The sequence below is a fragment of the Podarcis liolepis genome, assembly GCF_965112155.1.
Source record: "Podarcis liolepis genome assembly, chromosome: 11".
Taxonomy (NCBI): Eukaryota; Metazoa; Chordata; class Lepidosauria; order Squamata; family Lacertidae; genus Podarcis; species Podarcis liolepis.
The window spans coordinates 686,770-711,144 of record NC_139565.1 but is presented as its reverse complement, the minus strand read 5'-3'; the positions used below and the strand labels follow the sequence as shown (position 1 = coordinate 711,144).

The 24,375-nt window shown below is 42.6% G+C and overlaps 1 protein-coding gene and 1 long non-coding RNA gene across 9 annotated transcripts in view; one reads left to right on the top strand and one right to left on the bottom strand.

The window, feature by feature from the left end:
• Positions 1–24,375, bottom strand: part of TJP2 (tight junction protein 2) — a 90,130-nt gene that overhangs the window by 14,185 nt on the left and 51,570 nt on the right. For 6 of the 8 annotated variants that reach the window (XM_083464793.1, XM_083464796.1, XM_083464794.1 and 3 more), the window contains 9 exons: positions 9,632–9,685; positions 6,993–7,117; positions 5,302–5,404; positions 4,268–4,844; positions 3,443–3,546; positions 3,119–3,272; positions 2,263–2,374; positions 2,045–2,178; positions 1,109–1,175 (listed from right to left, as the gene is read on the bottom strand). In XM_083464793.1, the coding sequence (XP_083320919.1) occupies positions 1,109–1,175; positions 2,045–2,178; positions 2,263–2,374; positions 3,119–3,272; positions 3,443–3,546; positions 4,268–4,844; positions 5,302–5,404; positions 6,993–7,117; positions 9,632–9,676 (1,421 nt within the window). In that variant the 5' untranslated portion in view covers positions 9,677–9,685. Of the gene's footprint in view, positions 1–1,108; positions 1,176–2,044; positions 2,179–2,262; positions 2,375–3,118; positions 3,273–3,442; positions 3,547–4,267; positions 4,845–5,301; positions 5,405–6,992; positions 7,118–9,631; positions 9,689–24,375 lie in introns of all 8 variants that reach the window. The other 2 variants (XM_083464797.1, XM_083464790.1) reach the window with 1 other exon arrangement.
• Positions 9,697–22,375, top strand: LOC310688531. Its single transcript, XR_014517013.1, has 3 exons — positions 9,697–11,773; positions 13,990–14,209; positions 21,988–22,375. It is a non-coding gene; the product is annotated as an uncharacterized lncRNA (long non-coding RNA).

The window sequence follows — 24,375 nt, the reverse complement described above, 5'->3', positions numbered from 1 at the left end:
AAAGAGAAGCTGCTGAATTACAACTCATTACCAAACTCAAAACAATGGAAAAACCTGGGTTGAACAAAGACATTGGATTCTTATCTCACTATACATGACTATACCATTTCTCACCTTCTCACCCCTTGCCTTTTCCTGTAAGACCTATTACAGTCATTAAGAGTCGTCAACAGGCTCTCCCAGCTATCTGCCTATCTCCCATTCCCACCACCCTTCTGAGTAACACCCCTCCCCACCTTCTCACTATATAGAAGGATCTGGCAACTTCTGTTTCAGTGTATCTGAAGAAGTGTGCATGCACACGAAAGCTCATACCAAGAACTAACTTAGTTGGTCTTTAAGGTGCTATTGGAAGGAATTTTTTTATTTTGACATTGGCAAATTGCTAATTAATCTAAAGACCTGATTGGATTAAGTTTTGAATCCCCCTGGGTTCCAGAGGGATAAAACCTTAGGAAACTAACTTGCAAAATGCAGACCTTTTCGCAGCCCATCTTGCCAAGCACACCTTGCCATGTGAGACCATCCTCATGCAAAGGGCCTGCCCTGATGCTGGAGGTGCAGAGTCAGCTGAGAACTTCTTTGAACTACTCTGTTTTGTAATTTCGTTCTCGTTGTGAGTATGTTCTGTAGTTAGTGATACTAAATAATGTTTTTATTTTTTGTTTGGGATTTGTAAGAGATGTGCCAACTTTTATGTTCTGAATAGTCTTTCTTTTTAATAAATTCTGGGAAAAGGGTTGCTTTTGTCTTTTGTCCCTTTCTGCTGGGGAAGCTGAACCAGTACCTGACCACTTAGTTGCCTACCAGCGCCTGTTGGATTTCTGTCTGCCTCATGGTGCAGTGACACAGAGGGGGGCAGCCTGGTAAAGCTGAAGAGTAATCACCTTCCTTAGGTTACTTTTTGGGGGCTGTTCTGAGATAAGGAAGTGGTGGTAGCAAACTAGTGTTCTGTTTTTTGTGTTCTGAAAAAGCTTTCGCGTGCCGGTCTCTCTTCCTGCCGGTCCTGCTGGATTTGGAGGGCGGCTTGGAGAGGTGGAGAGGGCGCGTGAATGCTACAATACATATTTAAGGTATGAAAGTAATAGGTGAAATATAAAACACATACCCATATATTGCTAGGTCTTCAGGACTTGGCTGAAGGAACGTTCTTGGGGCTGGCTTGGGCTGAACAACTGTATATATTAAAAAACAACATGATGCACACAGAATCATAGAACTAGCTTCCATTTTGTTTCTAAATAACACAAAAGACAGAAATGAGTAAAAAGAAGAACGATTAGGGTATCTAAATCTTTTTATTTAGAAATAACTTTCACTTTCTTCCTATTAGTCTGTTTAAGATTGTAATCTATAGGCAGTCAGACCAAAAGTATTCAATACCAAGAGACAGCTGAACTATAAATTCCAAGGTATATGGCTAAAAAATGATTTTCCAACTATGTAATCCCCTCAACTAGGATTCTCTTTTAAGTTGGTTTACCTGAATATCACAAATCAGATCTCAAAGGCCAACCAGCCTTTTTTGGTACAAGGCTTTAAATGTCTCTGTTTAATACATTCTGCCAATATTAATTCTATTATAACAGAGGAAGGAAATTTTTTTTTTTACATCTGCATTTATTTCACAAGCTCAGTTTGCTGTAGTGCCCCTCTTTTATGTTTACACGAAGTTTACCAGTAAAAAACAAACGTGTGAAACGCATACAGTTTTATTGGGCTGCCTCCAATGTCTCAGCTTATTTTCTGTTTTAAAACAACAATTGCTAACAGACAAACTGAAAGATAATTTGGTATGCAGTTGGTGTCCTGAAAAAGACAAGCGGTCCTCTCTCCCGTCTATAAAAGTAGCTTAGGGGAAGGATTCTTAATGCACCAGAGTAGATTATCAGAAGGGAAAGCCTGGAGCAGCAGAAATGAAATGTACTTCCTAAAAATCATCTGCGTTAACAACTGATCAGGTTTTATATTTCTATGAATGAAGCAAGGCTGCTCCTCCTATTGAAATTAAAGCATTTCAAAGTCGAGAGAGAGTGAAACTGACCTGGAGGATCATCTTGGTACTTGGGTTCACTATTTGTCTCTGGCATTAAAGCAGCAGTGAGATCACCGGTTGATCTAAAAGGCGTAGGCGTTGCTCCCATTTTGGATAGTCTGCTGGCTGGATCTTCTTTTGCACTTAAAACAAAATCCACAAAGTTAATAGAAAAGTTGAGGATCTAGTAACCGTAACAGATGTAAGTGACACCACGTCCTTCCTACCTCTGTTTTTCCTTTAGCTTTTCGTTGGAAGAATGCGAATCTAAATCTGAATGGTGCAGCCTCCTATCTTCCTGAGGGGAGCAAGACCTGTTTGACTCTATTTCAGAAATATCTGTTGAGAGAGGAGAGCATAAATTTAGCTGCACAATAAACATTTGAACATCCTTGTTGGTTTTATTGACATTATACTGGAGTGCTCCTCCCCCTTCACAAAGAAGAGAGAGCTTTGGCTTAGTTAAAGCAGGACCTGTGAACTTAAGGCAGCCCACAAGAGGTAGATGGGAGCATGAAAGGAACGTGCAGGACCAACGCTCATGCCCAGTTACATAAACCACCATTAGGAAGCTGGGAAAGTTACATGCAAAGTGGCCTTCTAGCCACCAGATCCATGACCTCATGATCACTTCATATCTGGCACTGAATAGTTTTTCCTTCCCAGGAAAAATGCCATGTAAGAAGTGACCTTTAGTGGGCAGCCTGCACATGCTCAGAGGTAGTCTCCTTCCCAGCCAGCCTATGGATACAACAGAACAGTATGACCAATGAATGCAATGGAAGTGAAAAACACATTCTGTGGCATATTCTTGGCTCATATTGGCCTTGGCTTGGGGCACAGGAACTCACCCACATGCCTTGCCTTGACTCAAGAAATTTGGTCACACTTCAGACCAGTTACTGGTACAGATTTCCAAGTCTCAAAATCTGTACCACAAAAAACACACAAGCTTTTACACTTAGCAACTTTTGTTTTGTATCTAATTGAGTACATTTCTGTGAGGGTATATTTTTATTTATTGTCACATACTGCAAATAAATAAACAGGAAAGTGACTTTCACTCCGCTTCTAAGCTCTCACCTTCTATTTCTGACTCGCTGTCATGCATGGAAGGGATGTTGATTAGGGTTTGTTTTCTGTCCCTTAGGACAACCAACTGGAGTTTTCCTCTTGATTTCTCAATCAATTTTCTGGCATCAAATAAAGACATATTCTCTGTCACTGTACCATTGATCTGGATGTGTGAGACAAACATATTTACTTACACTTTCAGCACAAACGGTTCTGATAGATCAGTTCAGAGCTGAATCTCCATTCACTAATTGCAAATGGACAGGAAAACTTGCAAAGTGTCCATCTCCCCCAAACCATAAGAAATTAAGGGCCCTTAATACAAAAACGTACTTTGAGAATGATGTCCCCTTCGTGCAAATTGCCATCCTTGGTTGCCAGCCCCGTGCTGGTCATTTCTTTGATGAAAATCTGACTTCCAAGTCGAAGGCCATATTCTGCAAGTGGAGCAGTAAGAGACAGTTTTGCAGTTTGACACATGAAGCATGCTACATGCCACTGGTTTCCAATATATGCATGTGGAGGGAGCCATCAATGGTATTTTGTCTTTCTCAGTGGATTGGAGGACAAAGGGGGACCTGAGCAATGCAGCTGTGGCACATCAGGCCAAATAGACTCTACTGGTCAGGTAGGGAGGGTCACCAAGATTTTACATATAGCTACTAATCTGGCTGACTGCCTGGGATGCAAAAATAAGGAAGTATCAAGTGCCAGGGAAGGTACCACACAGGGCTGGCAGGCAAGTTCAGCTTCATGGGTTCCTGATCTGACAGAGTTCCATGCTAGCTTGTGGCCTCCTAATGTTGAGAAAAAGAAGTGGATCAAATTGCTTGCCCTATATTCTGTAAACCAAGGTATACATTTAAATTTAAGGCATCTTTGGGTCCTTCTCAGTAGTTTTGACACCATACGTTCCTCTAGGACGTTTACATGACACTTTGTCCACAATATATTTGTAAGGTATCCTAAAATTTTTGTCTCGTTTAATTCTTTGTGCTTGTGTAAATTTCAGAAAACAGTAAGGAAAAAATAAAAACTGTGAGGTGCCAAGCAAACAGAGGTTTGCAATCAATGGGTTAAACGGCCAAGGGGAGAGGAGGTAAAAGCAAGGAGGAGGCATTCCTTTCAACCTCCCACCAAAAGATGCTGGGCACTTGCCTTCATTTGATCTGCTTTTTGTGAGGAGAACATTAACTGGCCCACTGGGGTCCTGATGTGCTCCATAGTCATACTGAGGCTGCAATTCAGGGGAAGGGCTGCGGGAATTAAGCCGGTCTCTGCTCCCGCTCTTGGCTTCCCTCTCACGAGGGGCTTCAAGACGGCTTCTCCAGTCGTAGTCTCGGGGCACACTCCGACCGCCACCATAGCGCCGGTCATATTCATCCTCTCTATCCACACTCCTGCCTCTGCTTCGGGGTCTTTGGTATTCGTGGTCGAAGCTCCTCTCTCTGTCCATGCTCCGGCCGCGATTTTGATCGCGACTGTAGCTGCGCTCTCTGCTGTGCTGGCGCCCCCGGTCGCGGCCAGTCCTGTAGCCCTGGTCCAGGTGGTCTCCCCAGCTCTGGCTCCGACCCCCATTCCCACTATACCAACTCCTTTCACTGTAGCCACTTCGAGTGCTTCTGCCATCAAACTCGGCACGACTATCCATAACGTCAAAGGCCCGGTAGTCATAGTCCAGAGAGGGGCTTCTTCTCACAGCTGGGAGCTGCACTTGGCGAGGTCTTTTAACTATCTGTTTGCAAAAATGAGAACAATTTTGTATTTCCTTGTAAAAGCCACAATCATTTTACATTCAGCTGCCAAAAATTTATCACTATGTTTATAAAAGCAGAGCACTTCAGCCAAGCTGGCATTCCATGCAGCTGCTCCACAGTTAAGATGCCAGCAGAATGCCCACCTAAACAGCAGGTCACTGGTGCAGAAAAAAGCCTGTGCACTCACTGAGCACCTTTAAACATGGAAATCAGCTTCGCAGGTAAATGCTTTTTACAAGACATCAGCATCTCTACAGCAGGCCTGAAAAATCTCCTCCCTTCCCTCCCTTTCCATTTAAAATATTACAGTTTTTGTCTACCAAAGATCAGGTCTTTATACTTGAGACGTATTAATACTTATTTTAAGCGCAGAGTGGCATTAACTTCTCCTTAATGATAGAATGCAAATATTTCTGCAAATACTTGTTAACTTACAATGGTAGCCACTTTCCCACTTTTCCTTAACTGCTGCACAGCAAAAGAATGGGCCACATTTTCCATGGGTGTATTATTAACCATAACCACTCTATCGTTCTCTCTGCAAAACAGAAGCATGTTGTCAATTAGAAAATACTAACATTGATAAAAAGGGTGGAGTTTGTTTATTTATTGCCTTCATATCCCTCCTTTTTATCCATGGAACTCAAAGTGACTTACATTATTCTCCCCCTCCTCATTTATTCCCCACAACAACCCTGTGAGGTAGGTTAGGCTGAGCGTGAGCGACTGGCCCCAGGTCACCCAGGGAGCTTTCTGGTTGAGTGGGGACTGGGGTCAGTCCAGCCCTACTGCAGGGGCAGAGATCTCCGCATGCTCCCCCACCTCAATCCATTATGGGGAACTGGTTGCCTGCGTTTGCCTCCTCTGCCGCCATCCAGCCCCCTCTACTTAGCTCAGTTGAGAAATGGGGACACAGAAGCCATGAACAGGCCCCCCAGGCATCTTCCTATGCTGCCATTCTTAGTTCCTGAGCACATAAGGGGAGAAGACGGGGCTCTGCAATGCCCCATGGAGATCCCTTTGTGTTCAGGCACTGCAGCCAGAGTAGTACTGAACTGAGCTCGTTTATCTCTACAGTAACATTATGTTCCGTTAAATTCAGTATAAGACAAATGATATTTGCTTAATAACATAAGCAATGTCTCTTTATAATTGTAGGTCAACATTGCTGGAAAGTTGAAGATTTCCTCCCTTTGTTGTTTTACATTTAATTGTCCTCACAACATATTCCCAGAGCCTAATCCCATAGACATCAATTTCCAATGACCAAAACACAAGCAAAGAAATGGAACACATGAGGCCTGTCAACATCCTCCCAGTCCTAATGCCCAGGCTCCTTGTTCAGTCTTCACCACTACGGGGCGGAGAGCGACATTTTCATTAGCACACCCTCCTTTATTAAACCAGTGTAGCTTTCATGAATTTGCTACGGCTTTTCCCAACCAGGTGCCTCCAGATGCTCTGTACTATCCCATCAGCCCCAGCCAGGACATACAACATACAATATAATAGAATTCTGAAGTTTGGGATCTAAAGGAAGGGATCTGCAGGCAAACGCAGATGCTAGGGAAGCAGCTGGGGGCCACGGGTCCAGCATGAACCTTGCTGCCTGCATAACAAACATGCAGCTCCCGTACGGCATTCCCCTGCCCCTGAGATGCTCTTACCTGGATGCCTCCCACAGCTGAGAAGGGATTTTGGTCAGGGTCTAGTGTGCTAGCCACTATGCAAGGCTGCCTAAAAGTAAAGCTATCTAGGCTGGATACAGCCTCATAGATAAAAATGGCAGGATCAAATAATTACACAAATTTTGTGAAATCTATGCCTTCCCAATTACCGTATTTTTTGCTCTATAGGATGTACTTTCCCCCTCCTAAAAAGTAAGGAGAAATGTGTGTGCGTCTTATGGAGCGAATGCAGGCTGCGCGGCTAAGCCGGAAGCCAGAACAGCTAGAGGGTGCTCCCTTTAAAGAATTTTTTTTTCTTGCATTCCCCCTCTAAAAACTACGTGCGTCTTTTGGTCAGGTGCGTCTTGTGGAGTGAAAAATACGCTATATTTGTGTTTTGCAAACAAATTATCAGAGCAAAGAGAGACAGGCACTACTGCTACAAGCATGTTTACTTACTGAAGTAATCCATCTGCTGGGCCACCTGCAAGGACATCTGACACAACTATGGATGTTTCGCCATTTTCAAAATGAGGGTTGTCTCTGCCACCAGAAACTGCAATCCCAAATCCTCGCTTTGAGTCCTAAAGGGAAAAGAGGGAGGAAAAACGCTCTTTTTAAAAAACAAAACAAAAAATAGAGCCACAATAGAATTTGAAATGGTTAGAACACCAAAATAGAGGCATAGTTAGACCAGTGATTCCCAAACTCCCACCACCGCCGACTTGACCTCTTGAAAATTGCTCAGAGACCTCTGGGAGAGAGGAATGGTGATTGGGCTGTCTTTCTGTTAGTTGCCACTGACAGAAGATAATTATGTGGTGATTGATAATAGTCAGACAGATAGTCTGGCCATTAAATCACTCTGGAGATAAGGTTGATCTGGGAGTTAATCTCAAAATGCTTGGGTCCAAGCTGCTTTTCTGCTGCCTGAGCCTCGCAGCTTGGATGGGAGTCAGAACAAACTGGCAAGCTGAGGAGTAATGCCATCATACCCAAACACCACGTAATCACCTTTTAAAACAAACAGTAAGTAAGGTAAAGAATCACACATTTCCTTTTCAAAACATCTCTGGGACAAGGAAACTGTAACGAGACACCCCCCCCCCCAATCTGCTGGGGAAAATCTACAATGCGAAAATCTGTAAGTACAACCTCCTGTTGTTGAGAAAACAGAAAGGAAACTAATTGTTAGAGTGTGTAAAGCAAAGTGAAAGGCCTGATTTATGGTGGACAAGAAGGATTAAAATGGATGATAGGAATCAATATGTGAAAAATCTTTAATCCTTTTTCTGCTTCCTGTCTCTAAAGAACTGGAAAAACTGAAAGTTAAGCAGCCGTCATGAGGAAGGTGCTTTGAGACACAGTTGCAGCTGTAGTTTTAAAGGGGAAATTTTAAAGTGGATTGAGGGGCTACTAATATGCAGAACATCAAAAGCATCCAGCATGGCAAAGGTATTGTTGGATCTCCCAGTGATGGTTGGTATTGTTCAACAGTTGGTGGCTGAACAATAAAAAATGATTGAATCAATGTTTGAGCAAGAAAATGAGCCAGAGGGATCTGAAGTAGAAAATGGAAATGGGGAATATTCAGAGGCTTCAGAACAAATGGATAAAATGTTGACAGGACTAGATCAAGAAATAATTAAATTGAAGGAAGTAGTTGCTGCTGCTGTAATGGAAATGACTTCCATACAAGAATTTGGAGAAGGAGAAGATAAAATCACAAATGGTGATATGGAGAATTATTTTGATATGGTGCTGATGGGAGTTGAAAGCAAAAAAAAAAAAAAAGCTTGGGGAAAACTTCAGTCCTGGCCTTTCTTTAGCTCTAGCAGAAAGTATTTTGCATACAATCTGGAGCAAATTCACAGAAGGATGCTATTAAAATTATGGTGCTGTCTCTGGAAAAAAGAAAAAGAAAATGGAAGGTCCTAGAGGAGATTGTAAACGCAACAGGAAATGAAACTGAAGAAGTGGAACTGGACATGAACCAGTGACTATACAGTGGTACCTCGGGTTACATACGCTTCAGGTTACATACGCTTCAGGTTACAGACTCCGCTAAGCCAGAAATAGTGTTTCGGGTTAAGAACTTTGCTTCAGGATGAGAACAGAAATTGTGCTCCGGTGGTGTGGCGGCAGCAGGAGGCCCCATTAGCTAAAGTGGTGCTTCAGGTTAAGAACAGTTTCAGGTTAAGTACGGACCTCCGGAACGAATTAAGTACTTAACCTGAGATACCACTGTATAATGAAAAGAAAAATCATGGAACATTGGCCCAATGTAGAGTAGAGAGACTTGTCAAGGATGTAAGGATTTATTATTATTCAATATGGAGTAATTATGGGAATTAATGGAGGTAAATTTAAAATAAAAAATATGGTTGACATTTAATACCACCACTACCACTACCCCCTGGGACCTAGGGGTGGGCAATGTATCAATACATTAACCAAAACTGATTGGACGTCCACATCCCGGTAAAAGTTTCATAATTTTCGACATGGTGATACGTCACGAATCATGATGTGCACATGTGCTATGTAAGAAATTTGTGATGTGGGAAAAACCGTGAAGCCAGTCATCGCTTCTCTCATGATTCCTGCTACCCTTGTTCCTCTGTACTATATACAGCTGTAACAATATGTTAAAGGTAAGTAAAAATGTATCAGTTTTAGACCCCGAAGGACATTACCCTGGTAACATTACATGGTTACGCCCTTATTTTAGACATTGTTATATATTAGTATATCATGGTGATTAGCTGGTGATATATCGGGATGTTGAAAACCAGACATCGTTCAGCCCTTCTGAATGTGATGTTGATGTGAGCTCTGGAATTTTAAATATTTTAATAGTTATGCAGAAATGTATTGCTGTGAATTTAAATACACTGCTGGCACAAAAATAAAAATGTATGGGTGGAACAAAACTATTTAGCATAGTTTAACAGTTCTTATTAACAAATTTTAAAATGTTTCACAAGGAAAATTGATCAATAAGGTTAACGGGTTATGTCAGATTTACTAACACAATGGCACACGCAAAAAGGGGGAAAGGGACTATTAGAAAAAAAGGACCAGAAATAACCTCTCACCCTTTGTAAGGTCACTGTATACTGTTCCCATATCAGCTCTTCCATGCCTGGGGCCTGTTGGACAATGAAAAGCAATAATCAATAGAACATCACAACAGAAGACAGTCCTCACAAAATTAAGAACAGACCCTTTTCAAAGTCAGTATCAAACAGCAGTAATGTTTTGCAGTTATCACACTGCAGTGCTTTTAAAAATGGACATGAATTAGCCAGAATCTGAATAAAAAATTAAACACGCTTGAAGAACAAAATTTTAGTTGGAGAAGCCTTTTCCGTGTTTTTTATCTGTATGCACAAAAAGGAAACCACACTTGAGAGAAATAGCTCACACCCAGATCTTTATATATTTGTGCCTGTGGTACTTGCTGCCTGACAAAGGACCAAATCTCAGTAGCAGGGGAGCACATGCCTGAATGTAGATCACTTGGATTAAATTGATCATGATGGAAAACCCTAAGAGACCAGAGACCTTGAATAAACTGCTATCAAAATAGATAGGTCACCATTGCCACTCTGGGAAGAAGGGAGGGACAGAAGTTTAATAAATAAACAATATATGCAATGTAATAAAATAAAAATATTTTATTAATATTATTGACATGAAATTTTCATGGCTTTTGGCTAGAACAATAAACTTGTTGACTGACTGAGTAATAAATGAGATGGCCAGATCTGACACATCCATGACTGTCCCTGAAAAGGTCCTGCCCAAGTCACCCCCGTCCTGTCTGCAGTGAAGGCAGGTCAATAATGCAAGGTCTCACTCAATGACTAGAAAGCTCATGTAGGAGGTGATCTTTAAGATGTCTAAGCCCTAACCATATAGGGCTTTAAAATGCACTTAGTAACTACCACATTGAATTGTACCCAAAAATTAATCTTAAGCCCCCCTCAAAACCTGGCCACCGCGTTCCGTACCAGTGCTGGTTTCCAAATGCTTTTGGAGACAGCTCCATGCACATAAGACAGCGTGTATAGGAGAGAAGGTCTGGATTATATCCATACACCAAATATTGTAAATTACATTTCCAAGCATTTAGAAGACCTGATGCCTAAAGCCAGCTGCTTTGCAGGTGCCTGCACAAAACTCTAGTGTAAGCCCCTTACTCTAAATGAAACTCCTGCACTGTTTGAAGCTCTAGCCCTCTTTGTGCACTTACTCTACTAACTTCACCCAGAGGGACAACAGGGCTGCGTGTGCTGGCACCCTGCCCCCTCCACTCCTGACCTTCTGCATCAGCCTGGTCTGCACATCACATTAAATCATAGTTTTAAACTAGCTATGGTTTAATGTGAGCTAGAGGGCATGCTGTTCAAAAGTTCTCTAGGTGCTCCCCTTAATCCTGCTGCAGCCACGCTGTGGACAACACACATCAGAGTCCAGCTTATTTCATGTCATCCCAACCCAGGTTCAGGGTTTGTTTCTCTCCAAATTAAACCAAAGTTTAAAACAAACTATAGCTTAATGTGATATGTGAAGGTCTGAAAGGGAATCGCAAGTGCACTTGACCGAACACACTTATAGTCCTCCACACACAATCAGGGTTTCCAACTGCAGGGATGATGGTAAAACATTCTGCTAAGCCATCTTACGATTCTCCTTCAGACCACCCTTCTCAAGGTGGAAAGACTGAAGGAGATAAGACATGTAACCCCGCATCCCCTCCCTCACAGATAGTGCTCTCATCCTTACTACGTGCAACATAACCGAATGCTGCCATGATAGTCTCTTGATGTGCTCCTACAACAGGACCACCATCTATGGCGCCTGGTGAACCACAGGGCAGTCAATCGGATGATTTCTAAGAGCCAAGATGCTGCTCACTTGGACTACTGCCATGCGCTCCACGTGGAGCGAACTTTGAAGGTGCCTCAGAAACAACAACTAATTCAGAGTGCGGCAGCTAGACTAGTGACTGGGAGCAGCTGTCAGAACCATACAGCACTGCTCCTAAAGGCTCTACACTGACTCCTGGTATGTTTCTGAGCACAAGTCCAAGTGTTGGTGCTGACCTTGAAAGCCTCAAAAGGCCTTGGCCCAGGAGACCTGAAGGAGGGTCTCCACCCCCATTCTCCAACCCAGACATTGAGATCCAGCTCTGAGGGCATTAGGGCAGTTCCTTTTTGGCAGCAGTAGTAATAGTAGTAGTAGTAATAATAATAATTGTAATACAGTGGTACCTTGGGTTACAAACTTAATTCATTCCAGAGGTCCGTTCTTAACCTGAAACCACTCTTAATCTGAGGTACCACTTTAGCTAATGGGGCCTCCTGCTGCCACCACCGCGCAATTTCTGTTCTCATCCTGAGGTAAAGTTCTTAACCCAAAGTACTACTTCTGGGTTAGCGGAGTCTGTAATCCAAAGTGTTTGTAACCCAAGGTACGACTGTAATAATAATTTATTTATTATTTATACCCTGCCCATTTAGCTTGGTTTCCCCAGCCACTCTGGGCAGCTTACAGTGCATATAGAAAATGTAAAACATGCTGTGGAATGCCCTCTCATTAGGTGTTACCGAGATAACTACAACTTTTAAGACATCAGAAGGCAGCCCTGTATTGGGAGGTTTTTAATGTCTGGTGTTTTATTAGGTTTTTACAGTGGTACCCCGCAAGACGAACGCCTCGCGAGACGAAAAACTCGCAAAACGAAAGGTTTTTTCGTTTTCGAGTTGCCTCGCAAGACGAATTTCCCTATGGGCTTGCTTCGCAAAACGAAGCTTGCCCCGGGGACAGCGGGTCTTCTCTTTTGAACCAAGGGGCGGCGGGGAGAAGCGATCTTCTCCCCGCAGCCCCAGGTCCGGGGACAGCGGGAAGCGCTTCCCGCTGCCCCCGGACCTCTTTTGAAGCAAGGGGCTGCGGGGAGATCGCTTCTCCCAGTGCTCCGAAGCGGGGCAGGGGGCGGGAACGCTGCTCCGAAGCGGGGCGGGGGGCGGGAACACCTTCTGAAGGCGGGCGGGGGGCGAAAGTCTTTGTCCCCCCTGCCTGCCTTCCCAGGGGCTTTTAAATCGCCCCGGACAGCGGAGAAGTCCTCCGCTGTCCTGGGGCGATTTAAAAATGCCGCCCGCCAGCATTTTAAGATCGCCCGGACAGCGGAGAAGTCCTCCGCTGTCCCGGGGTTTTTTAAAATGCTGGGGGTGGGAAGAAAAGCCCTTGTCCCCCCCCCCCAGCCTTCAGAAGAGGTCTGGGGACAGACTGTCCCCGGACCTGGTCTGAAGGCGGTTTCCCTAGGAACGCATTAATTGATTTTCAATGCATTCCTATGGGAAACCGTGCTTCGCAAGACGAAAAAACCGCAAGACGAAGAGACTTGCGGAACGAATTAATTTCGTCTTGCGAGGCACCACTGTATATCTGTTAGAAACTGCCCAAAGTGCCTGGGGCATGGTTCAAATAATAAAGATGGTAGTGATACAAATAAAATCATCATCATCATCATTTCAATCTGATCAGAGTTCAGATCCTCAGCAGATTGATTGATGCAATAAAAAAGTCATGCCTCAAGATAAAAAACCCCCTACATAAATTACAAGTTCAATATATTCTCTCTCACACACAGAGCTACTAAAAACATTTCAGAGATCTTTTTAAATACTATAATTACTACTACTATATGGCAGCTAAAGGTAAAGGGACCCCTGACAATTAAGTCCAGTCGCGGCAGCTACATATATACTAATAGGATATTTTCAGTAAGAAAAATGTTTTATTGTACTGGAAATGAAATGAACAAATTTCTCCTCATGTTCAGCTACTTGCAGAATTTAAGAAGTGCAGATTGATGAATACAATGTTGAAATACTTTTATTTTTTACTTGTGAATAAAACTACAAATTATTTGAAAATTAGTTTGAACTACAGTGGTACCTCAGGTTACATACGCTTCAGGTTACAGACTCCGCTAACCTAGAAATAGTGCTTCAGGTTAAGAACTTTGCTTCAGGATAAGAACAGAAATCATGCTCCGGTGGCACGGCGACAGCAGGAGGCCCCATTAGCTAAAGTGGTGCTTCAGGTTAAGAACAGTTTCTGGTTAAGAATGGACCTCTGGAACGAATTAAGTACTTAACCTGAGGTACCACTGTATCTGTGCCTCAGAAGAAAACCGGAAAGTCAAATGTTCCTTGGAATGGCATGCATCAAATTGTTACAAAGGGGAGGGGGGTGTGCTTGGCTTTTGCATGCTGGTAGAATCAAGCTAAGAGGAAGCAGCTCTTAAGGTCACATTCTGCAGGATATAAAGTACTGGAAGTTCACCTTGGGAGTTCACAAGGCACAAAAGCCATCTGCTCTGTCCTAAATCTCTAACTCATAATCTCTTTAACATTATAAAATTTACAGCTGTTTGTTGTTGCAGAGATACTAACCAATGCTGACAGATTAATGGAAGGAGCAAAATGAGTGTGGGGGCTGGGTAAGACCACAGATGTTGTAAGTCACCATCTGAAGACTTCAGACTGTACCAGAGAGGGGATTAAATTCTGTCAGAGCAAGCACGAAACTCCAACTACATCAGGCGCCAGTGAACCTGGTACACGTTGCACTAGTGCTGCAAATGCATCAAGAGACAGGTCAAGGTAAGTGTCACCTATTCCTGAGGAGTAATGAGTGTATTATTTTAGGAAATGGCAAGAAATGTAATATGAATACATTAATTGATTGCACTGTCACACAATTAAACAGGTGATGATATTACCAGTAGCTCACTTAGCACATTCTATTAAGCCTACATTAAAAGGAGAATTATTTAATAAACAATCTTCTCAAGCACAATTTTACAGATTTCATGCTAATTCATTCTAACTAGAAGACTAATGTGATGATGAGATCCTAGTGAGACTTGAATGACACAGCAAGCCAGCGAGCTTCCCCCAGACACTCGGAAGGCATGGAAATCAGGGAGCCATTTAATGCTAAACTATTTGAGACTAAAATAAAGTACAACAATGTTGAAGACAGTCAAGAATCATGTCTTCTTCCTCGTTTTAAAACACAAAATCTTAGTATGGATGAGACAATAGGAAATACTAATGGTATATATTTTTCAAAAATTAACTCACATGCCATTTTAAAATCCTCAACTTTTTCACAGCATGTAGCCACATTCGTTGCAGAGCTTGAGCTGTCTTCATTGTGGCACACTATAATCTGTTAAGGGACTCTAACATCCCCGTCTTTTCATCAGTTTCCACCACTCAAACATTGTTATGTAATTCTAATACAATTGTGCCCTACATACTCAGCCAATCCTGCCTTCATTTCACACAATGACATATTAAAACCCACAGATGTACAAATGGCAACACATCTACTCCCAAAACAAATGTCCCTATCTTAAAACAGAAAATAAATAACCCAGTACCTCAATTTAATTCCTATTTAAGTAACTTGCTGGTGTCACCACTAGGCAAGCATCAACATACAGTCTCCTCCCCATTCCCAAAGAATATGCAGAAACGTGAGGAATTTGCAGTTACAGGAGAAGTGTTTGCCTGATCTGTAAGCAGCATTTAGGACACAGACTTTGCGTATTGGGGCATATGCCATTTGGCTGGCTTCTGCAATCACAGCAGTAAAGCTACTGGGGGAAAGAAATGAGAAAAGGACAACTCTGTACTGTAAACAGTCTCAGCTCCCACGTGTCTTGCTGCTCAGTCCATCCCAGGCTTCCTCCTCTGACCTTCTCCCATCAGAGGTGAGGCAGAGGGGATGCAAACACCTCCAGTATCTTCCTCTCTCCACAAGAGGCTCCCACAGCCGCTGTGCAAACCTATAGCTCAATGATGCCACCTCCTGGCTTTCAAAGCAGGAAGTGGAAGAATGCTGCCTTGCTTACCGCACTAGTTTGCATGAAGAGGAGAAATCTGCATTTCTCACAAAAAAAGTCACAGAGCGAGAGACAGCCTGCCGGAATGGTATAGAAACTACTTCAGATAATATACCACTTGGCAGGCTGTCTCTTGCTCTGTGACTTTTTGTATTTTGTGACACATGCCTGAGGAGAAGAGCAAATGAGGCCACTCAGGAAAAAGTGTCTGAATGAAAGGTGTTCAGAATCCCCGATCTTTGGCAAGTTCCTTCCAGAGCTTCATCACGCAGGTGAGCCACTGACACAAGTGGCCTCATTTGATGTGCTACTGCTCATATGAGACAACTGTTTGGAATAGTTAACTGTTCCAGAGAGCAGACTGAGGCAATGCAAGAGCTTGATTGTAATGATGAAGCAACCAAATGGAAACGGTCAAGAATCTCTCATACAAGACAACTGCAAGCAACTCAAGGTGGGGAGGAGAAAGAGGTTAGTCCAGTTTACTTGTGCATTTGTTTATTCATAAAGACAGGCTTATAGCAACACTCTGTTACACCGAGGGCAAGTTGCATTTCATGCACTTGCAGCCTAAGCACCTGAGTCAGAATGGGTCCTGAAGTCACCCTTATATTCCAAGCTTTCAGAATTTATTCTTAATGTAAAATTTACGTTGTCTTGGTACACACACAGTTTCCACTTTCCAACCCCCTCAAGCCACAGGCTAGAAGGATGAGAGTATGTACACATTCCTGGATGCAGCAAGGTGTACCCCCCCAGGCTGTGTTTTGTTGAATTTGCACAGTGTTGTACCCAGCATTATGCTTTGATGCATTTATTTATATTGATTTTATGTACTACATTTATATCCCAGCTTTTTCTCCAAAGAGCTCCCTGCAACAGCCCCATGAGGGAGGTTAGGCTGAGAGATTGTGACTGGCCCAAGGTCACCTAGTGAGCTTCATGGCTGATGGGGATTTGAACCCTGGTCTCCAGGTCCGAGTCTGACACACTAACCACTAGGCCACTCTAAGGCTGCTAAACAAGGAAATATACTGGTGAACAAAAGGTGGAGACTTAACAGCTTCCCAGGAGGTAGCTCAGCTGACCAGTACTTTGCAGATGCTTTGCAGATAATTCCAGCTTTGTTTGCTCTCTCCCTCCTCAATTATAAGCCCTCACACAAACCAGGAAACTCTTTCAGCTTTACCAGTATCTTTCCACTTAGAGCTCAGCTAATTATGCAGCGCCTGCTAACAATCCAGGAGGGATCCCACCCCCCACCAAAGATCCAGTGGCAAGTAAACAAAGAAATGGAAAGCTCTTCTTTCTTCCCTCACCAGTGGAAAAAAGAGATGGAAGAGTTTTTGTTTTTGTTTTCTGGTGGTGTTTATGTTGTTAGTTCCCCCTAAATGGCTTTCCTCCATATTAAAAAGGAAAGGTTTTTTTTAATTTAAAGGAGACTATCATTTTGCTTGCTTGCCCTCCCTCCTTCCCTTTGATAAAAAGGAAGAGACTGGTGAGATGAGGGCTTGGCGGGTGGGAAATGGAGGGGAGAAGATTTAGCTGCTGCCTTATGCCGAAATGGGAGGTTGGGTACTGTGTGAGAATGATGAGGAGGGTGTTTTCAGTAAGCAGTGAAAGCAAATGTGTGTCTACTCACAAGCAAGCCCTCCTGAATTCCATGGGGCTTACTCCCAAGAAAGTAGAACTACCGTATTTTTTGCACCATAGGACACACTTTCTCCCTCCTAAAAAGCAAGGGAAAATGTGTGTGCGTCCTATGGAGCGAATGCAGGGGGAGGCAGGCAGGAAAAGCCCCCAAGAGCTGCACACAAGCTCCGTGCGCTCTTGCGGGCTTTTCCACAGGAGGGAGAAGGGACTGACTGGCTGCATCAGTCCCTTCTCCCACCTCGTAGAAAAGCCCACAGGAGCCACGCACCCTTTAAAGAGCGCGCGGCTTCTGCAGGCTTTTGCGAGAGGTGAGGGAATCCCCCCACCTCCCAGGAAAGCCAGGAGAAGCTGCGCACTCTTTAAAGGGGTTGCGCGGCTTCTGCGGGCTTTTGCGAGAGGTGAAGGAATCCCCCCACCTCCCAGGAAAGCCAGGAGAAGCTGCGCACTCTTTAAAGGGGTTGCGCGGCTTCTGCAGGCTTTTGCGAGAGGTGAGGGAATCCGCTGCTCCCAGAGTTGGGGGGGGATGGTCATATTTTTTTCCTTGATTTCCCCCTCTGAAAACTAGGTGCGCCCTATGGCACGGAAAAATACGGTAAGTACTCAGTGGGGCTTCTGCGTGTAGGGATTCCACTTAGACTTCTGAGTGGGGAAGCAGATGCAACCTGACTAAATCACTTAAACTACTCATAAATTAGTTGAAAATGTATTAAATATAATGTATGGAAGTTTATTTAATATTTTTATTAAATCTACTACTTTCTTACATTTTAAGGCCCTCCACCACTGCAAGGAGCCCTGTCAAAGCCCCTAGCTGCTGCCCGGAAGCGCAGCGCAGGCTCCACTGCTGCAGATAGATATTGTGATATACTAAGATATAAGACTAAGATATAAGAGGGACGCTGGTGGCGCTGTGGGTAAAACCTCAGTGCCTAGGACTTGCCGATCGTATGGTCGGTGGTTCAAATCCCTGCGGCGGGGTGAGCTCCCGTCTTTTGGTCCCAGCTCCTGCCCACCTAGCAGTTCGAAAGCACCCCTAAGTGCAAGTAGATAAATAGGTACCGCTTTATAGCGGGAAGGTAAACGGCGTTTCTGTGTGCTGCGCTGGTGCTGGCTCGCCACGTGTCTCCGGACAGCGCTGGCTCCCGGCCTCTTAAGTGAGATGAGCGCACAACCCCCCTAGAGTCGGACACGACTGGCCCGTACGGGCAGGGGTACCTTTACCTTTAAGATATCACGATATTTAGCTGGTGATATATCGTGATGCTGAAAGCCAGATATCTCCCAGCCACCCACTGTCAGTCCATGGTTTTCCCATCCTACCCAACCCCTCCACCCACCCTCAACTCCTACGGGTGAAGCTTTCATCCCTCTGTCCCATGGAAATCATCTCCCTGCAGCTGTCATCTGCAGCCACAATTCTATACATCTTCCAGATGCACTGGGATTTACTCCCAGTAAGAGAGAAATAGTCTAGGTGAAAGCATCCCTTTCCTGGTTATGTCCTTCTTAGCATTTCTAGCTCCTCCTTTGACACAAAGACACTTACACAGCTTCTCCCCATCTCCATTTTAAAAGCTAGCAATAGTTGGTGGTGGGAGAGGGGGCCGCTTGTGCCTTCTGGGCTCTGAATTAGCTAGACTCTCTTAATTCTCTGCAGCAGTCTCTGCTCACTTTATCCTCCAGACGCCTGCAGCTAGTCCACACTTTAAATAATCAAGGAGAGTGAGGCAGATCCCCCCCCCTTTTGTTGTTTGCAGATGCTGATGGACAGAGATGAGAATGGATCTCTCCTACTCTTCACCTCTTGTTTTAAGGCAGCAAAACTTGGAAGTAAGGCCTATTGAAATGAACAAGCCTTTGACTGCAATCCTAACCCGCTTACCAGGGAATTACTTCTGATCTGAAGAAGGGTGCATGCACACGAAAGCTCATTCCAATGACAAACTTAGTTGGTCTCTAAGGTGCTACTGGAAGGAATTTTTTTATTTTGTTTCGACTACGGCAGACCAACACGGCTACCTACCTGTAACTACTTCTGAACAGACATTGTTAGGTAGGATTGCAGCCTTAGTTTTGAATCAACGGGATCAGGACAAGTTGGCAGGTGGGAAGGGAGATGCTGCTCTGGGATACCGCCTCCCCCACCCCAAAGTTAGACATGTAGGACCACCCCCATTTGGCAAATGTGTCAATTACGCATCTCATGGCCCAAGGAGTCATCCTACAGTTCTCAAATGGGGTGAAGCTGGACTGGGGAAAACTGCATCAAAACACAAAAGATACCTGTGGATTGTAGGTAATATCCTATGTTAGGGGTCAGCAACCTTTTTCAGCAGGGGGCCGGTCCACCGTCCCTCAGACCATGTGGTGGGCTGGAATATATTTTGAGGGGGGAAATGAACAAATTCCTATGCTCCACAAATAACCCAAAGATGCATTTTAAATAGAAGGACATATTCTACTCATGTAAAAACACGCTGATTCCCAGACCGTCCACAGGCAGGCTTTAGAAGGCGATTGGACCGGATCCGGCCCCCAGGCCTTAGTTTGCCTACCCATGTCCTATGTACATGGATTCAAACAAATGGGGGTGGGGAAACACTGGAGCAGAGTAAACAGTAATGTGTCCACAGCCCTAATTTAAGACAAAATGCATTTTCACAAACTTTGCTTAGGAAGTGTGACAATAAGCTCAAGAAGTAATTGAGGCAATAAATCAAACAAAAGTAGGGAAATCCCCAGGGCCAGATGGAATAACAGCAAAATATTATAAAAAAATGAGTGAACGGCTTTTGAATCCCCTGAAAGTTACAATGAATGAGATTCTGAAAACAGGGGAAGTTCCAGAAACATGGAAAGAGGCCTATATAACTTTGATACCAAAACAAGATTCGGATGTGACATTAGTTAAAAACTATAGGCCGATTTCATTATTAAATAACGATTATAAACTATTTGTATTTGTCATGGCAAATAGAATGCTTTTTTTTTTTAAAAAAGAATTTATTCATCATGACCAAGCTGGATTCCTTCCAGGTAGACAAATTAAAGATAGTATTAGAAATGTACTGAATATTATAGAGTATCTGGAAATGAGAAATGAGAAAAAAGCAGCATTAATGTTTATAGATGCGGAGAAAGCATTTGAATAATGTTCTTGGAGTTTTATGAAGAAGCTGATGGAGGAGATGGGATTTGGGGAAAATTTCAATAGGGGAATGCAAGCTGTTTACTCCGACCAAAATGCAAAAATAATCGTAAACCAGGTAATAACAGATAAATGTAGTATACAAAAAGGAACGAGACAAGGATGTCCCTTGTCACCATTGTTGTTTGTTCTGGTTCAGGAAGTCTTGACAAGAAAGATAAGACAAGATAGGGAAGTAGTAGGTATTAAAATTAAAAAGAATGAACATAAATTAAAAGCATTTGCAGATGATTTGGTAATAACGGTAGAGGATCCAAAGAATTCTCTTCCAAAAGTAATGAATATAATACAAGAATTTGGTCAAGTGGCAGGATTTAAATTAAATAAAAATAGGATGAAATTGTCACTAAAAATATTAAAGAATTGAAAAAGAAAGAAATAACAGAGATGGTAGGGATAGAGGCATATAAAAAAGTAAAATATTTAGGAATTTGGATAACATCAAAAAATATAAATATTTTTAAAGATAACTATGAAAAAATTTGGCAGGAAATTAAAAGAAATTTGGAAACATGGAATAGGATGAATCTCTCTTAAATGGGAAGAATTGCAACTATAAAATGAATGTTATTCCAAGGATGTTATTTCTCTTCCAAACTCTTCCAGTAATAACAAGGAGTGCATGCTTCAAAGAATGGCAGAGATAAATATCAAGATTTGTCTGGAATGGGGAAAAACCAAGGATAAAAAACAAAATTTTAACAGATGTGAAAGAAAGAGGCAGATTCTCACTTCCAGATTTAAAATTGTATTATGAAGCTGCATCCCTAATATGGATCCGAGATTGGATCAAGTTAGACAGGGAGGAAATAACAGACTTGGAAGGACATGATAATAGATTTGGATGGCATGCCTATCTTTGGTATGGAAAAGCAAAAGTACATAAAGGATTTCATAATAATTTAATTAGAAGATCACTGTTTAAAGTATGGGAGAAATATAAAGATTTATTAGAACCCAAAACACCATGGTGGCTATTACCTATTGAAGCACTATCAATTAAAATATTGGGGGGAAAGGAGAGTGGCCAACATATAGAGAACTGTTGGTGGAGCAAGAGGGAAAGTTAAAACTGAAAGAATACGATGAAATGAAAGAACATCTTCAAAGTTGGTTACATCATAGACAATTACAGGAGATATTTAAGGAGGATAACAAAAAAGGCTTCTCATATTCGGCTTCCAATTTCCAAAAGGAAGTGATAGAAGAAAACACAAAATTATTAAAAAACGCATATAACATCCTTTTGGAATGGGAGACCAAAGATGAAGAAGTAAAATCAGTAATGATTAAATGGGCGCAAGATGTAGAACATAATATACAATTTCAGGAATGGATAAAACTGTGGAAAGTAAATTTGAAATTTACAGATTGGATATTATTGAGAGAGAACTATATGAAAATGATGTACAGGTCGTATTTATCACTGGTTAAATTGGCAAAAATGCATAAAAATGAAAAGAAAGTGTTGGAGATGTGAAACAGAAGGTACATTCTATCATATGTGGTGGGATTGTAAGAAGGTAAAATCCTACAGGAAAATGATATACAATGAATTGAAGAAAATGTTAAAAATAACCTTTGTAAAAAAACTAGAAGCCTTTTAGGTATTTTAGGTCAAGACATACCAAAAGAAATGAGGACTTTATTTATGTATGCCACTACAGCAGCAAGAATGTTGATTTCACAAAACTGGAAGACTGGAGATATACCAACTAAAAGACAATGGCAAGAGAAGTTGAGGAACTATGCAGAACCGGCAAAAATGACAGAAAGACTAAGAGAAAAAGACAACAGAGACTTTGAAAAAGAGTGGGAACCTTTCATATTATACTTTCAGAAACAAAGAAAGGCAACAGACTTGATGGCAGGATTTAAATAAACATTCACATTATCAGCATCATAAAATGTTTGGAAGATAGTAAAATAAGATGATGTATTTAATTTTAATTTTATTTTTTTAAGGCTTGATGTTATGTTATTGATAACTTTTTCTGTTGAGAGACAGCAAAGCAGATGAAAATAGAAACAAACCAGAAACGCAAGTCGGGGGAAGTCTTGGAGGGGAGGGAGGGAGGAATATATAGCAAATGTTAAAAATTTGAGATGTATGTAATGAATGAAAATGAAAAAACTATGGGCTGGTTCACATGCCTGCACATCACTTGCACCACAATCCTATGGATGTTTACTCAGGAGCAAGTCTCTACTTTTGAGGTGATATGAAATCTTTGTGCTGCTTCAGCTGCAAGGTCTTTGACATCTGCAACTCACTCCTTGTTGAAGCTGCATATGGGAAGTGGCCGAAGTGCAGCTGAGACAGAACAAGTGGAAAGACAGCCGAGGAGCAGGACCCGTCCTTACAGTGTGGAAGGCCAGCATTCAGCTCCTAGCGCTAGACTTCAAAAGAGCATCTCTGCCTTTGGGCACATACATCTGAGCTAGAGTAAGTAAGATAAACCAAGTTACCCAAACCAGTGACAGGCTTTTGAGCACTTTGACCTGATCCATCTCTCAGGTGCTGCAAGGGAATATTGACTATTCAATATCCAGTTACCTCCCTCCTGCTTAATATTTTCCTTTATTTCCCTCCACCCATTTTTTCTGGATCAAGTGAAGAAGCTTTATGCATATTGTTTGCTGCTGCTTTTTAACGATGGCTCATTTTCCTTCTGCCCTCAAGTTGCAGCTTCATAACTCATTGTTTCTGGTAATGGGATCTGAATGGCTCCTTAATTTAAGCAGCTTCTGAATTTACAGAAACACACTGAAAGGCAAGGAAACAGAACTGTTAGTTTATGACACAAAAATAGATAAACCCTTTAATTTGGTGCTGAATCACTCACTAATGGTCATATCGGCAGTTACTGTGAATTTGGAGTAATGCAAATGGCCAGTGTAAATTAAATTGATTGGTCGCAGCTGCTACAGAAGTGATGAGTGTTAAAACAGCAAAAGACCTATAAACTAATTTTCCACTAGATGGTGGTATTAAGCAGCTATTTGACAAGACAGATGAAAGAAAGGAGCAGACACGGCACACACACTGATAATTGGAAAGCAAAAAACCTTTTCCCATTCAAATTATTTTTACCAGATTCACTTAAGTCTTAATACAACAGGCAAACTTCTAAAAGCCACTAGTTTGTATACATTTCCTAGGATTTCTGCCGCTAAGTATCAAATTTAGACTGTTCCTGTAAGTTCTCTGGGGATTCTCTTTAAAATATGTGCGTGTCTGTGTAAAGCCACCATTTGTACAGTAGTATCACTGCCCACAGCAGATACTTTAGATGGACAAGGTAGATTTCTCCAATTCTTTCATTATTACATAAATAAAGCATGACTAAGCAGGGTCTAAAAACGGGACAGAAGACTATTTTGTAACTACTACTACTCCTCATTTGAGGGATGCGGGTGGTGCTGTGGGTTAAACCACAGAGCCTAGGACTTGCCGATCAGAAGGTCGGTGGTTCGAATCCCCGCGACGGGGTGAGCTCCCCTTGCTCAGTCCCTGCTCCTGCCAACCTAGCAGTTGAAAAGCACGTCAAAGTGCAAGTAGATAAATAGGTACCGCTCCGGCAGGAAGGTAAACAGCATTTCCGTGCATTGCTCTGGTTCACCAGAAGCGGCTTAGTCATGCTGGCCACATGCTGTACGCCGGCTCCCTCGGCCAATAAAGCGAGATGAGTGCCGCAACCCCAGAGTCGGTCATGACTGAACCTAATGGTCAGGGGTCCCTTTACCTTTTACTTTACTCCTCATGTGATGGGGCTTGTACAGGAAAATGTTTCAGAGAGGCTAATCCTAACACCATCATTCCTGGGACCAACACCTAGACAAGGCTGCCAATAGAGCTCTCTGAAAATATTAGAAGAGACCCATTTACTTGCAGCTCAAGACAACCTGCTACTTCAAAGCTAAGCATCTCTAAGTGCACCTACAGTCTTGGATGCTCCTTGGCTCAGAACTTGGTCCTCTCTCACAACCCTCACCATGATGCCATCCCTGCAACTGGGAAGTCCTGGTGCTCAAGAGAAGCTGGCTAGCAGAGG